Here is a 14,634-nt window from a genome sequence, read left to right on the forward strand (position 1 = left end):
TCTGCCGGGAAGGGCTGTCAAAGAGGCCCTGAAGGGGGACAGGGCGATCCCCGCCGACTGTGTTAGTGGCGAGGTGTGCTGGCCTTGTGCCGCGGGGAGGAGATGGTGGAGGTCAGGGGTTTGCAAGCGGCTGCCTCCCGCGGTTTTTGAATCGCCAATCGCCTTTTCCTGAATCTCCCGTCCACTTACCATGAAGGAGGTGAGGAGGAGGGGCCAATTGCAGGCCCACTTTCCTCCCCCCTTTGCCTCTCCACCTCCTCCTCACTCAGCAGCCAACCGTGGTGAGTGGACAGGAGATTCGGGAGCTTATTATATCTATTGGTAAAATCTCATGTGCTGTCGCGGGCCGGATAAATGGCCTCAGCTGGCCGCATCCGTCCCATAGGCTGTAGTTTGGGGACCGCTGCCTTAGGGCTTGGAAGGGGTGAGGTCAAATAGCCATGGCAGCACGGAGATCCCCCTGTCCCATTGGGGGGGGGGCAAATCCCCACCGTCTGGGGGTTCTGGTTCTTTTGAACCAGAGCCAATCCTCCCTGAAGGGGAGGTGATGCAGGGGACGCTACCGGGGGTCTGGTTTGGGGTTGGCATATCCCACCAGACATACCAGCCTGGTCTCACGCCGGCGGTGGAGCAAAGCTGGCCAGGCTGCCATGTCTGAGTTGGCACCAGCCGTGGAGACAATGCAATGCAGGGATTGGAGCCGAGCAGTAACACCTGGGAAGAGGACCTTTTAAGCGATGACGAGGTGAAGGAAAAATTAAGTGGTGTGCTGCTGAGTGATTTTGACTGAAAAGGGATTGGAAATGTTTTTTTTATTATTTTTTTCTTGGAGCTAACTGCTGGAAATGGGAGAGGAAGCGGCTATTTTACGGTGTGGTGAATAGTGGGTGTATTGGTTTTTGCATATTGCCCAAGATTGGACCAATTAAAAGAAAGCAGATTTAAAGTTCCTGAATTTGGACTATTTAAGCATTTCTTTCTTTTTTCTTTTTTCCCCTTTAAAAAGTGTTTTTTAAAAATTGTGCAGTGAAGAGATTCAGATATGGAATTAAATATGGAACTAAAATGCTAGAAGCACAAAGAGATGAGAGCTTGCCATCTACTGGTTGGAGGAGTCACTATAAGGAGAATTTCGTTTCATATGCTCAGCAGATGCTGGCCTTGGTCGTGGATCTTATCTGTCTTGGTCATGAGATTAGAATGTGTTTATGTGTTTACCTTAGAGAATGAAGGAAGCTAACATCTTCTGTTTGCAACAATAACTTTCGTGAGAAGGAATATTTGAACTGGCTGATAAAGATATGGCCACAGAGTTGGCAAAAAAATACTAGAACAAATTAAACATGAGAAGAAGAATTTGAGGACAATCATACAATGGATATTATTACCAGAAAGAGTCTTTGTCATTTGGAATGAATTTACAAATGAGAAAATATGGATGGCAGCAGAATTTCTGAAGAGGAAGAAGATTGAGATTATTATAAAATTAGAAATTAGAAGAATTATTTTTTGTAAAATGATGAGTGGGATGTATGGGAATTAAATAATGACTTTTAAAATTATTTGGAATTTAATATAGGTAAATTATACTGAGAAGAGATTGAACATATTGGGGATATGAATGAAATTTAGAAGGGGAATTAATGAGTAAGAGTATTACTTATTAAGAAGTAATTAATGAGTAATGAGTATTATTAATAAAAGAGTATTAATTGAGCTTTATATCTAAGATATGTTATGGTATATTTTTGGGGTAAATAATGAAAAATGGAATAATAGAACAATAATAATAGAACAATGAACATTGAAAATAGTTATGATTATTTTGGATATTAATATTTTTGGTATTTCTGATATTTATGGGAGAGAGGTGAGGGGGAAAGGTATTATAAGATAAGCAAAGATTAGGATAATTTTATATGTGGATGAATAATGTTTTACTGAAATATAGAATTAAGAAGATAGAAAATAATTATGACTATATTAGATGATTTTGAATTTTAAGGAAAGTTATTAATGATAATGGGAAATATTGATTATTGAAATTATTGAACTATAGAATTTAAGTAAGATAGGTGAATTATAATTTATACGTTATAACTTTTTATGAGTTTATAGGAAGTTATAAATTAGATTGATAAAAATAAGGAGATCATGCTGTCTCTACTGGGATTACATTGATTTATATTATAATAGGGTATGAGATTTTTATTTGATTTATTGTCCTGTAAAATGGAGTAGGTTTTACTGATGATTCCAATAGGTTGTCAGATAATTTTATAGATCAGGGCACGATGATTCCACTGGGTTTACAGTGGTAAAATTAGTGTAGTGCATGAGGATCTTATTGGGCTAACAGTGTTTTGTTTTTGTTTTTTGTTTTTTTAGAATAGGGCATGATGATTCTACTGGGTTTACAATGATATAAATTAGAGCAGGGCAAGAAGATTCCACTGGGTTGATAGTGATTTATTAGCATAGAGCACGATGATTCCACTGGGTTTACAGTTACATAGAGTAGGGCAAGATGATTCCACTGGGTTTACAGTGATATTTTAGAATAGGGAATGATGATTTCACTGGGTTTACAGTGATCTATTAGAGTAGGGCATGAGGATTCCACTGGGTTTACAGTGATAAATGGGGTGTGGTGATTTAATTGATTTCAGAGTAAAAGAGATCCATGGAAGAAGAGGGAAAGGGGGGTTTTGTTTATCCTTCTTTTTCCTCTTTATTTCCTTTTTCTTTACTTCTCTTCTTTTTTATTTTTTTATTTACTTATTAAAATGAATTATTATTAATCAGGCTAATTGGGACATTTAGGATAAATTATTTGGATTTTTCTCCCCTTTTGAATTGTTATATGTTAGATCCCTGTAACAGTTAGATAAAATTTAAGACTTAGTTGTTATGATTGGGAATTCTAGTTTTTTTTCTTTTCTTTTTTAAAGGGTGATTACAATAAAAGTAATGGTAAGAAATATATATGAAATTGATATCAAGGATATATTGAGGAGATTGAAGCATGACGGCCTAAATGATTAGATGTAATAAGAAAAGAAGCAGCTAAAAGAAACTATTAGTTAACAGCTATTTAAATGCATATAAGAAATTTGAATAATTATTTTTTATCCAGATGTCAAATGTACAGGAGTTAGCACTGGACGGATTATGAATATCCAATTTAAAATGTTATTATTGTATTGCATTTTAAGATTGGTGGTACAGTATATTATATTGCATATGTGATTGGTGTGGAGAATTTTTTTTAAAAAAATCCTGAAAAAAAAAAGTGTTTCCTTACATTGGAGTTTCCCTGCAAAGACCAGCTAAGAAAGAGTAGTGGTGGAGAGAAAAAAGACACTGATAAGATGCGCATCTCACAGCCCACTCCTTCCCCTCATGTCTAACTCTCCATCCCCAAATTGTGCCCGAACATCTCACCAGTGTATGGCAGCTCCACCGCTTCTCTTTCTCAGCAGGTCTTTGCAGGGAAACTCCTTGAAATGTAAAGCAAAACTTCTCGTGAATGCGAGAAGTTAATTGCTTGCATTCATGAGAAGTTTTTCTTTACATTTTCTTTTCTTTCCATTTCATGAAACTGCAAAGACCGGCCAAGAAAGAGAATCAACAAGCTGCCAGACTCTGGTAAAATGTTTGGCCATAATTTGGGGGTGACAGATGGGACAGGGAATTTGTGTATGTAGTTGTGGAAGGGGGCTTATTGGAGGCGGGCTTATTTCAATGCATGTCCTAAAAAGCCCTATTGGCCTTATTAGGATATGTCTTATTATTTTATATTATATATATATATTGGTATTAATATTAATATATTTATATTATTATACATTATCAGGACATGTCTTATTATAGGAGAAACGCACTAGTTCCCCGGTGCTTCAGGATTTTTGAAAGATATGGTATAGTTGTTCTGAGATGACATCTGCCAACTCTTTTAGAACTTTGGGATGTAATCCAGGTCCTGGTGATTTATTTTTATCAAGATCAGACAGGGGTTTTCTTAGCTTTTTTTTGTTGTTGCTTATTTTAACTTTTATTTTTAGTCTGTCATTTGCAGTTATGTTTTCAGTAGGTTGAGTTACAGTTTCTTTTTGTGTTAAGACATGCAAATAATTATTTAAGCAGCTCTGCTTTCTCTCTGCTGCCTATTACTTCCTTGCCATCTTCTCTCTTTAGTGGACTGACTGTTTCCTTGATTTTGTTTCTTATTATTATTTATGTGTTTTCTGAAAACATTCTTCCCAGTTTTTTTGATGTGCAGCCCATCCCTTGCCATAGGCTATTGTGGAGATAGTGTAGACTATGGTCCAGGAATCCAAAGTTCTTTTGGCAACACCAACCCTTTATCCAGCCATTTCTCGATTCCTTTGTTCTTTTATTGGATGTTGACCTTTTGTTGGCAGTACAGATATAAAAACTACTTGTGCACCTTAACTCCTTAACTTTCTTGCCTGGCTGCTTGTAATCACTCGATATTGTTTTCGGGTCCATTTTCATGTCATTTGTCTCTACATGTAGTAAAATTAGAAAAGAATAGTAATCTGTGCATTTTATTATTTTAGTTAGGTTCTTAGCCACATCTTTGATTTTTGCTCCATGGAGACAACATACCTCTCTGGATTGACTATCTGGTCTACAGATAGTCAATTTGTTCTCTTGTGAATTGAATCTCCTATCACCAACACTCACCTTTTTTTTTCTTAGGGATATTTAGGGTATTTTTCTACCTGTCACAGAAGCACTTGATGATGCTACTTTTTAGGGAGATTTGATTATGCTTTTTTTCTAGTTGTATGCATGTTTTCTTCCAGTTTTCTGTGAAAACTGCATGTTTTCTTCATGTTTTGTATGAAATTGATTGCTCAGCACCAGTGGGACTACATCAGAGTGGGTTGGATTGGAGAAGAGATTTGTACTAGGTTTGCATTTTCTTCTATGAATGACATGTATTAGTCTCCAAGCAATATACTTATCCTACTGAGATTAAAAATAAATAAATTAGTGTGATCAATATATAATCTGAAAAATTTGCTAACTCCCATTTTATTACTAAAATAGATGCAGACACTTTCCTTTAACACAAAATACTATCTTGTTTTTTCATCTAAATATCTCATTTATTTAGATATATGACTATTTATCTCAAAGTATTTTTTGTCCAGGCAGAATTATATAATCAAAGGAGTCACTTTGTGTGTGTCCCCAATCCAAGCCCACATACCAGTTTTGTCTCAAATAGCTACCATCTGAACATAAACACATGAAATCTAAGGTGTTAAATTTCTAAATATTTCAGGATGTAATTTTATAAGAATTACTTTCTTTGTTATCTTTCAATTAACTATGTTACTAAATAACTTCAATCTGTATTTTTTTATTTCCTTGTTCATTAAGTCCAATGCAGAAAGTGATAAAGAATTGAAAGTACAAGAAGAAAGAGCAGTAAAATAAAATACTCCATTACTACTTGTTGAACAGGTAAAAAAAATCAAACAGGTACGGTTCTTAGGACAAAATTGTAATGTTAAAATTGTATTTTTATACGGAATACCAGTGACAAAAAAAAGGTCCATTTACTGCTATCATTCCACTTGTTAATTAGAACATTATTAGAACAATTTGGGGCAGAATTTAGACATATTTATTTTTATTCTAGCAATTAGAAACAATTAGAATAAAAATAAATATTTCTGAATTCTGCTCTAAATTGTTCTAACATTATTCTAATTAACAAGTGGAATAATTTAATGCATATGCCGAATCAGACTAATCCACTATATAAAGATGAGCAATTTTAGTTGGCCAGAAACTGCCCACTTTGCGTACAGAAAGTATATACTAAATCATAAGACTATCTAGTTAAAATAAATTATTTGAGGTGCTGCATAATATTAATAGAGCAGCAATGAAGACCTATGAACAATTAGAATAAATGAAACTAGTCTAAATAGAATATATAGTGCTCAAAAAAATAAAGGGAACACTCAAATAACACATCCTAGATCTGAATGAATGAAATATTCTCATTGAATACTTGGAATTATATTCTGTGGTTCAAGTGTTCCCTTTATTTTTTTGAGCAGTGCATTTAAACATGCTGAATTCTTCTTGCACAATTCTCTATGTATTTGGGCCAGGTAGTTCATTGACCTTTGATGGTGATCTGGCTTTTGTATGGGCGGTTATTATTTAACCAAGGCACCCTGGAGTTATATTGTTACAAAGGTTTTAATCTTTGTATGCTGCCCAGAATAATTGCTGTGAAAGTGTAGCTCTATAAATTATTTAAGTAAATAAATAACTTATCCCCTCCATTTTTTCAATATAGCTATTAGCAGTTTAAAAATTTCGATTTAATAGCCCTTGTTAAGCATGTTGCCCTCCTAACAACTTCATAAACTAGCTGAGAATAAGTTTTTCAGATTTGGCCATCTTATTCACTTGAATTATTACATTTACAATATATCCTGCCTTTTGATCAGGAGCTCAAAGTAGTATCCCTATCACTTCCTCCTCCAATTTCCCCCATAAAAAACTCTGTGCAAATTATGTAGGAATGAAAACTTGAAAGTGACTGGTCCAAATCACTCAGAGAGCTTCCATGGCTGAGAGAAAATCTGAAGCTGGCTCTCAAATCTGGCATTATATATTACAGCATGGTATTCTACGATTCATGTAAAGTTGAAGCAAGAGCTTTTAAATCAGTCTTGACAATCTTGCTAGGAAAAAAGAGAAGAAATATGCAAACTTACTAGGAAGAATGAAGAAATATGCAAACTCAGGGTGAGGTTGGTGTTGTGGCCTGTCCGCATCCCACACAGCTGGTCAGGGATCCTGAGGATCAAGAGACATTTGCGGCCTGGTACCCTAGGCCCGTGTACCTGGCACCCAAGTCTGATAGCGAGGGGTTTCGGAAAGGATATGCTGTCAAAGGCTGAAAGCCAACCAGGACCGTCTGAACCTCCCGAGGTGCATATGAGTGACTCAGGAGAAGAGGAGGACCTCTTCTTGATTCTAGGTTACACAGAATTGCCAGAAGCATGAGTGGCTAAGCAAGAGGAGGTATCTGCATGAATAGATCTAAGCACCCCACAGGCCATATGCGGCCCGCGGGCTTTGAGTTTGACACTCCTGCTGTAAAGGCTTAACTTTTAAAATAGGAATCAGGATATAAATTATGTTATGCTGTTCAATGGGAGAAATCATACTTTGGCTTCTCCATCAAAAATACCTTACAGACAGAGAATAGAAGAACTACCTGATGCCAGTTGGGAAAGATACATTAAACAATTTGGAGAAGAAGCATAGAAACATAGAAGATTGATGGCAGAAAAAGACCTCATGGTCCATCTAGTCTGCCCTTATACTATTTCTTGTATTTTATCTTAGGATGGATATATGTTTATCTCAGGCATGTTTAAATTCAGTTACTGTGGATTTACCTGTGGATCTGCTGGAAGTTTGTTCCAAGCATCTGCTGTTCTTTCAGTAAAATAATATTTTCTCACGTTACTTCTAATCTTTCCCCCAACTAACCTCAGATTGTGCCCCCTTGTTCTTGTGTTCACTTTCCTATTAAAACACTACTCCTGAACCTTATTTAACCCTTTAACATATGTTTCATATATTTCCTATAGGAAATGTATATTTCCTATTTTGCCATCCACACAATTAGTAATTCTTGTTAATGTAAACAAACAAAAAACTTCTACCCTTGGGGTAATGAACATTTACAGATTATTCAAAATACCAGTGGGTGTCTCTTTAACATCGACTAGATATCTGGTTTTGCTCTTTTGAGCTGGTACACTCAGAAAGTCTTAAGGGTACTACCGTATCTCTAAAGGCCAAACCTAAAGGTTAGCAGGCAAATAATTGCTCCAGAGTCTAAATACAAGGCTAAGAAGCAGTAAGAACACTAACATATAAAACCATTTATTTAACTCTCTATTTACATAATTTAGGAAAGCATTTTCATTTGGATTCCTTGTACATAATATGGCCATATTTCTCTAGTTCATTTCTACTCTTTGCATTATGTATCACAATCCACTCTACCAATCCACTTCCTTCATTTCTGCGTATAGAATTAGCCACACTAATTGTTCTGCTGACCTTATTCAGCCTTTACTTTTTTCTAAGAAGCAGTGATGTGCTTTCTTTTTTCATACTGAAACTGTATCTTTAATTCTCATGTGCCCAGAAGTATTCTGAGTAATTAAAATAATACAGGCCTAAAGGAACCAAATCCATCCATCCACCTATCTAAAAATAGGGCTTTGTTTCAATTAATTGGAAAGTAGTACAGAAAAGGAAAGAAATTACTTCATATCGCTTCTAAATAATTCTGTCACATTTTTCTATTAAGTCAAAATTTAACTTTTGCCAGTGTGATTTCTTTGAATGTATAAAGATGTAAAAGATTTGTTGCATTTCAGATCACTGTAAAGCCATATTTGAATTATCCTAGAAGAGGGATGGTGAGGATGTATTTCAAGATAATCTAATTTATTATTCTTTTGAATATAGATGGATAGATAACATATAGAAATTAACATTTTTTTTAAAAAATTACAGAATCTATGAAGATTGAACATGGTTTGCCACTGTCTTTGCTTTGGAAAGATTGGCTTGAAAACTGTCGAATAAGAAATACTATGATTGTGTTCTGCCAGCTTTGGACATGGTCAAAGTTTTGCATGATTATCTTAAACTCCTTCGAGATCTGAATCTCTCTGAATTCCTGAGCAATACTTGCAAAGAAATATATTTAATTAAATTTAATGAGCTGTAATGGTACATAAATGTTTAAGATTAGGCTGCAAATTAATGTCGAAATTTCTTAGTGCCTTGTCACTGTTTATAGGTTTAATTAAAATGAATATTGAAAAAAACCTCTTTGTTTTTTTCCTGTTAATTACATTATGAGCAATACTTGCAAAGAAATATATTTACTTAAATTTAATGAGATGTAATGGTACATAAATGTTTAAGATTAGGCTGCAAATTAATGTCGAAATTTCTTAGTCCCTTGTCACTGTTTATAGGCTTAATTAAAATGAATATTGAAAAAACATTGATCTCTTTGGGGGTTATTCTGTTAATTACATTATGCTGTCTTACTTGCATTTGTATAGAAAGTTCAGAGAAAATGAATAACATTTTTGGTAAGAAGTAACAAAGCTAACTTGTCAAAGTTGGTAAGGGTAAAAAAAATACAATAGGTTGTCTGATTTTCTCTTTCCTCTGCAAATTAAATTCTTCTGGATAACAAGTCAATGGGAAGAATAGAATAGAACAGAACAGAATATAATTTTATTGGCCAGGTGTGATTGGACACACAAGGAATTTGTCTTGGTGCATCTGCTCTCAGTGTACATAAAAGAAACATTTGTCAAGAATCATGTGGTACAACACTTAAAGATTGTCATAGGGGTCAAATAAGCAATGAAAAAACAATCAATATTAATAAAAACTTTAGGATACAAGCAACAAGATACAGTCATACAGTCCATAAGTGGGAGGAAATGGGTGATAAGAATTATGAGAAAAAACTAGTAGTAATAGTAGTGCAGACTTATAGTTTGACAGTGTTGAGGGAATTATTTGTTTAGTAGAGTGATGGCGTTCGGGGAAAAAACCTGTTCTTGTGTCTAGTTGTCTTGGTGTGCAGTGCTCTGTAGCGACATTTTGAGGGTAGAAGTTGAAACAGTTTATGTCCAGGATGCGGAGGGTCAGTAAATATTTTCACAGCCCTCTTTTTGACTTGTGCAGTATACAGGTCCTCAATGGAAGGCAGATTGGCAGCAATTGTTTTTTCTACAGTTCTGATTATCCTCTGATGTCTGTGTCGGTCTTGTTGGGTTGCAGAACCAAACCAGACAGTTATAGAGGTGCAGATGACAGACTCAGTGATATCTCCATAGAACTGTATCAGCAGCTCCTTGGGCAGTTTGAGCTTCCTGAGATGATAATAATAATAATAATAATAATAATAATAATAATAATAATAATAATAATAATAATTTATTAGACTTGTATGCCACCCGTCTCTGGAGACTTGGAGTTGGTGCAGAAAGAACATTGTTGTGCTTTTTTGATGATGTTTTTGATGTTAGATGACCATTTTAGGTCTTGAGATATGATAGAACCTAGAAATTTGAAGGCCTTTACTGTTTACTGTGTTGTCTAGTATTGTGAGAGGTGGAAGGATGGAAGGGTTTCTCCTAAAGTCTACCACCATTTCTACGATTTTGAGTGTATTCAGTTCTAGATTGTTCCGGTTGCACCACAAGGTTAGTTGTTCAACCTCTTGTCTATATGCAGATTCATCATTGTCTCGAATGAGTCCAATCACTGTTGTATCATCTGCAAACTTCAGTAGTTTATCAGATGGATCGTTTGAGATGCAGTCATTGATGTATATAGAGAAGAGAAGTGGTGAGAGTACACAGCCTTGGGGAGGAGGTGGGCTGTGCTAATTGTACAGATATCTGATGTGATTTTGCCTAGCTTCATCTGCTGCTTCCTGTCTGTTAGGAAGTTATTGGAACATCTGTGAGCTTGCTTCTGTAGACTGAAGGGAATAAAACTCTACTTTAAGCATTTTCCCCCTTGCTTGAATGCATAGTTGAATATAGATTGGAATGTTCAATTGGTAGGAACTTACTATAGTGTAACTAATAATTTATTCTTGGGCATCAATAAAGAAAAATATGCAGTATAGAAAATCAAGTATCCAACTCTTGATTGGAGATGACAGATAAAATTTGAAGTGCTTACAGCTATTTGCATGTTTTCAATTTCAGCATCATATATAAACATTTACAAATTAATTGAAACAAGAAGGCAAAATAAACACTGAGAATTTACATGTTAGGGATATTAAACATTCAAACTAGAGACATTTTCTTTAAGACATTTTATTTTCTAATCTTGTACAATATCTTTGACAATTATGTGGAATTTCTTTTAGAATTCATCAAGTAACGTCTTCATCAAGTAACCTTAAAGAAAATGAGATCCTGTATGAATGTACAGGTAATTCTGTATGACACTAGTTGGAGATTATTACTATATAATTTTCTGTGTATCTTCATAACTTCTCAGCATCTATGCGTATATACAAAGGAAAAATAAATCATAATGGATATAGTCTGTAATGATGCTTATAAAGGAGCCTTTTTAAAATAGGTTTTTGTGTAGTCATTTCTCCCCTAAAGTATGGGACCTTGACTTTCCAGTTTTCATGTATGTTCTCACTTGACTGCTATCAATTTACTTTTTTGTTCAGTTTGTGATGCCAAAATATTAAGAAACACATTTGTTTTTCTAGTACATGAGCTGTACCCCATAATCATCACAATTATGACAAATCTAGCTTGCTTTGCATGTAATGAGTCTCTCTCATATGAGTTTCTCTCGGAGAGGGGCGGTATATAAATCCAATAAACAAACAAACAAATAGTTTCACCTTTTAAGTTGCATTGCTGAAATAAATGAACTTTTGCACGATATTCTATCTGTATAAGCTGTCTGGCGATCCTGAAGGAAAGGCAATAAATAAATATGCTAAATAACAATAATGATATCCTGTTTCCAATAAAATATTATTCAGAACTAAGTCAAGGATGAATTTAATTCACTATTCTATTTCCAATAGCTGCCAATAGCATCATGATCATCATCATCATCATCATCCCAGAGAAAGAAGAAAATACTTGATTTAATCCCAAAATTCTTAGAAAGATAATATATTGCTTCCTCCCTTTTAAGAATTATATGTTTGGTTAAGATGGAAAAGAAAAGAGTACTTTATTTGGCCAAGTGTGATTAGACATACAAGGAATTTGTATCTGGTGCAGAAGCTGTAGTGTACAGAGAAAGGCAACAGAGTAATAATAAAACCACTAAGAGGGTATTGAAGAAAATAATGATAATAATACTAATAATAATACTACTACTAATAATAACAATAATAATAATAATGTTACAGCTGTATAATATAAGTAAATGTATATAGACATTAAACTAGGGTGACCAGACGTCCCACTTTTGGTGGGATAGTCCTACTTTTTAATAATTTGTCCCATGTCCCACAGCGTTTCAAAAATGTCCCAATTTTTATAAAGACTGGGTTATCTTATTCTAGGGGTTATCTGGTCAAGCCTTTCTTCTGAGCAAAAAAAGGCAAAACTCATGCGGAGGTGGGTGAGGGGGCTTTGAAAGAGAGACTTAAATAAACTGGGGATTTTCTCTCTCTCTCTCTCTCTCTCTCTCACACACACACACACACACACAGCCACAAAAAGGTTCTCTTCCCTCGCGCCCCCTTCCAAGAGTCTCCAACTTCACAGCAGCCACTGCTCCTCGCCTCTCATGTCCTGGGAGTGGAACTGGGTGCCATATCTCCCTGCCCTATGGCTGCAACCGACGATGCCCGATCCACCCCTCCCAAGACCGGCTTCCCGACTGCAGTGCCCGCCTGCCCACCTTGCAGAGTCTGCTGTGGGGAGGTGCCAGGAGAAGCTCCCCCTGTAGCCGCTCTCTCTCCTTGATGGGGGCACCACAGCCAGTGGAACTGCAGCCCCTATGTGGCCTGAGAAGGAAGAGGCACAGAGAGCCCCCACCAACCATCCCTGCAGCCTCCCAGGGAGGAAGCCCATCCAGCAGCTCGGCCGGCTGTTGCGCTCTGACCGGCTCTACAGAAAGAAATAAAGAGGAAGGAAGGGAGAGAGAGAGAGAGAAAGAAAGGGAGGGGGGAGGAAGGAAGAGAAAGAGGGAGGGAGGAAGAGAGAATAGAGGAAGGGAGAGAAAGAGGGAGGGAGAGAAAGAAAGGGAGGGAGGAAGAAGGGCGAGGGAAGGAGGGAGAGAAAGGGAGGGAAGAAGAGAAAGAAAGAAAGGGAGGAAGAAAAAAAAGAAAGGGAGGGAGGGAGGGAGAAAGAAATAGAAAGAAAGTGAGGGAGGAAGAGAGAACGAAAGAGCAAGAGGGAAGGAGGGAGAGAGAAAGAGAGGGAGGAAGAGAGAGCAAAATCTAGTTTGACACTAGCTCAATTTGAAAGTGGCATTTCGATACTTAGCAGAGTTGTCATCTGATTATCTGCTATCCAGGTTTTTTGTGGAGGATTTACAAAGCCATGTATGTAACCAAAAGCAAATTGGTCATGTTTAATGTTTCTATGCAGGATAATGACAAATTCCCTTCTAATTTTATTGTAAATGTATTGTACATGTTAGTAAATGGTACATAACGGTATTTGTGGTTGCCATGTATGTTAAACTACAAATTGTAGTTTGTATTTTTACAGTTGCAATATCTCTTTAAGGACTTTGGCTGGTTCGCCATAAGAGGACGCCATCCCTCTCTCCTGTTGATGATGATGGATAGCTCATTCACCTTTTTGCCTTTACCTTGTGAGGGAGTATATTTTTGCTTCTTGCAGCTATGTGCGGTTTGTTGATTATTTCTACTTTGTGCTTGTAAATATGTATATATGTAAATAATGCCTGTTCAGCATACTAAGTCTGTGTCGTTAATGACTGTATCACACATCCACACTCTTCCTTAAACTCTGCTCAGCATATGTCGAAGGTCTCGTAGCCTAGCTGCACCAAGACATACCAACAGTACAGATGTCATATTTTCAGTTTTTTTAAAAAAATTAGCAACTTGTTTTTGTACAAATGTTTAAACATATGCCTTTTTCTAATTGGATATTTTATTTTTTAAAGTCTCATTGAAGGTGCTTTTAATTGCTGCTAAATGATGTTGCTTTTGCTTTTGCAAAAAACAAAAACAACAAAAAATCAAAACAACCTCCTTAAAGTGCAAGTCAGCTGAAAGTCCTAATGAGACTGAAAGTAGAGATAATTCATTAACAATCAAGGCACGTCAAACCAATCTGTGTTGGAACTATACAGTATAGTTTGAGTTGGTTTCCTGAACTGGAACACGTGGATACTGGATGTAGAAGTTGTTTATAGTTATTCTGGGTTTCTGGAAGTACTGTCTACAAAGTGGGAAGATGTTCCCCTAAAGAAATGTCTCTTGTGGCTTGTACAGATATTTTAAAAGGTGAAACTTTTTCTAACTGTCTTGTATAATAATAACAACAGAGTTAGAAGGGACCTTGGAGGTCTTAGTCCAAGCCCCTGCTTAGGCAGGAAATTCTACACTACTTCAGACAAATGGGTATCTAACATCTTTAAAACTTCCAGCGTTGGAGCATTCACAACTTCTGGTGGCAGGCAGTTCTACGGATTCATTCATTGTTCTAACTGTCAGGAATTTTCTCCTTAGTTCTAAGTTGCTTCTCTCCTTGTATAGTTTCCACACATTGCTTCTTGTTTTACCCTCAGGTGCTTTGGAAAATAGCTTGACTCATCTCATATAATTTAGGTAACTAATTTATTTATTTATTTCAGAGGCCAAATTTTTAATCAAGGAACACAACATCACACACACACACACCCTACCAACATGAAAATCTGCTCACCTTATATTAAACAGTACTGTGAGAATTAGATGTTCAGCAGTGATGGCATGAGGGAAGAAACTGCCTCTGTATCTAGTTGTTTAGCATGCAATGCCCTATAATGGCATCCTGAGGGGAG

At 36.2% G+C, this 14,634-nt stretch overlaps 1 protein-coding gene across 6 annotated transcripts in view; it reads left to right on the top strand.

Annotated features, from left to right (window-relative positions):
- Positions 1–12,977, top strand: part of APOO (apolipoprotein O) — a 124,658-nt gene extending 111,681 nt beyond the window's left edge. The window contains exons 8-10 of one of the 6 annotated variants that reach the window (XM_070750704.1): positions 3,610–3,648; positions 5,416–5,517; positions 8,599–12,977. In XM_070750704.1, the coding sequence (XP_070606805.1) occupies positions 3,610–3,648; positions 5,416–5,472 (96 nt within the window). In that variant the 3' untranslated portion in view covers positions 5,473–5,517; positions 8,599–12,977. The remainder of the gene's footprint in view (positions 1–3,609; positions 3,649–5,415; positions 5,518–8,598) is intronic. The other 5 variants (XM_070750703.1, XM_070750707.1, XM_070750706.1 and 2 more) reach the window with 5 other exon arrangements.
- The last annotated feature ends 1,657 nt before the right edge of the window (positions 12,978–14,634 follow it).

This window comes from Erythrolamprus reginae, chromosome 4 (assembly GCF_031021105.1).
Source record: "Erythrolamprus reginae isolate rEryReg1 chromosome 4, rEryReg1.hap1, whole genome shotgun sequence".
Taxonomy (NCBI): domain Eukaryota; kingdom Metazoa; phylum Chordata; class Lepidosauria; order Squamata; family Dipsadidae; genus Erythrolamprus; species Erythrolamprus reginae.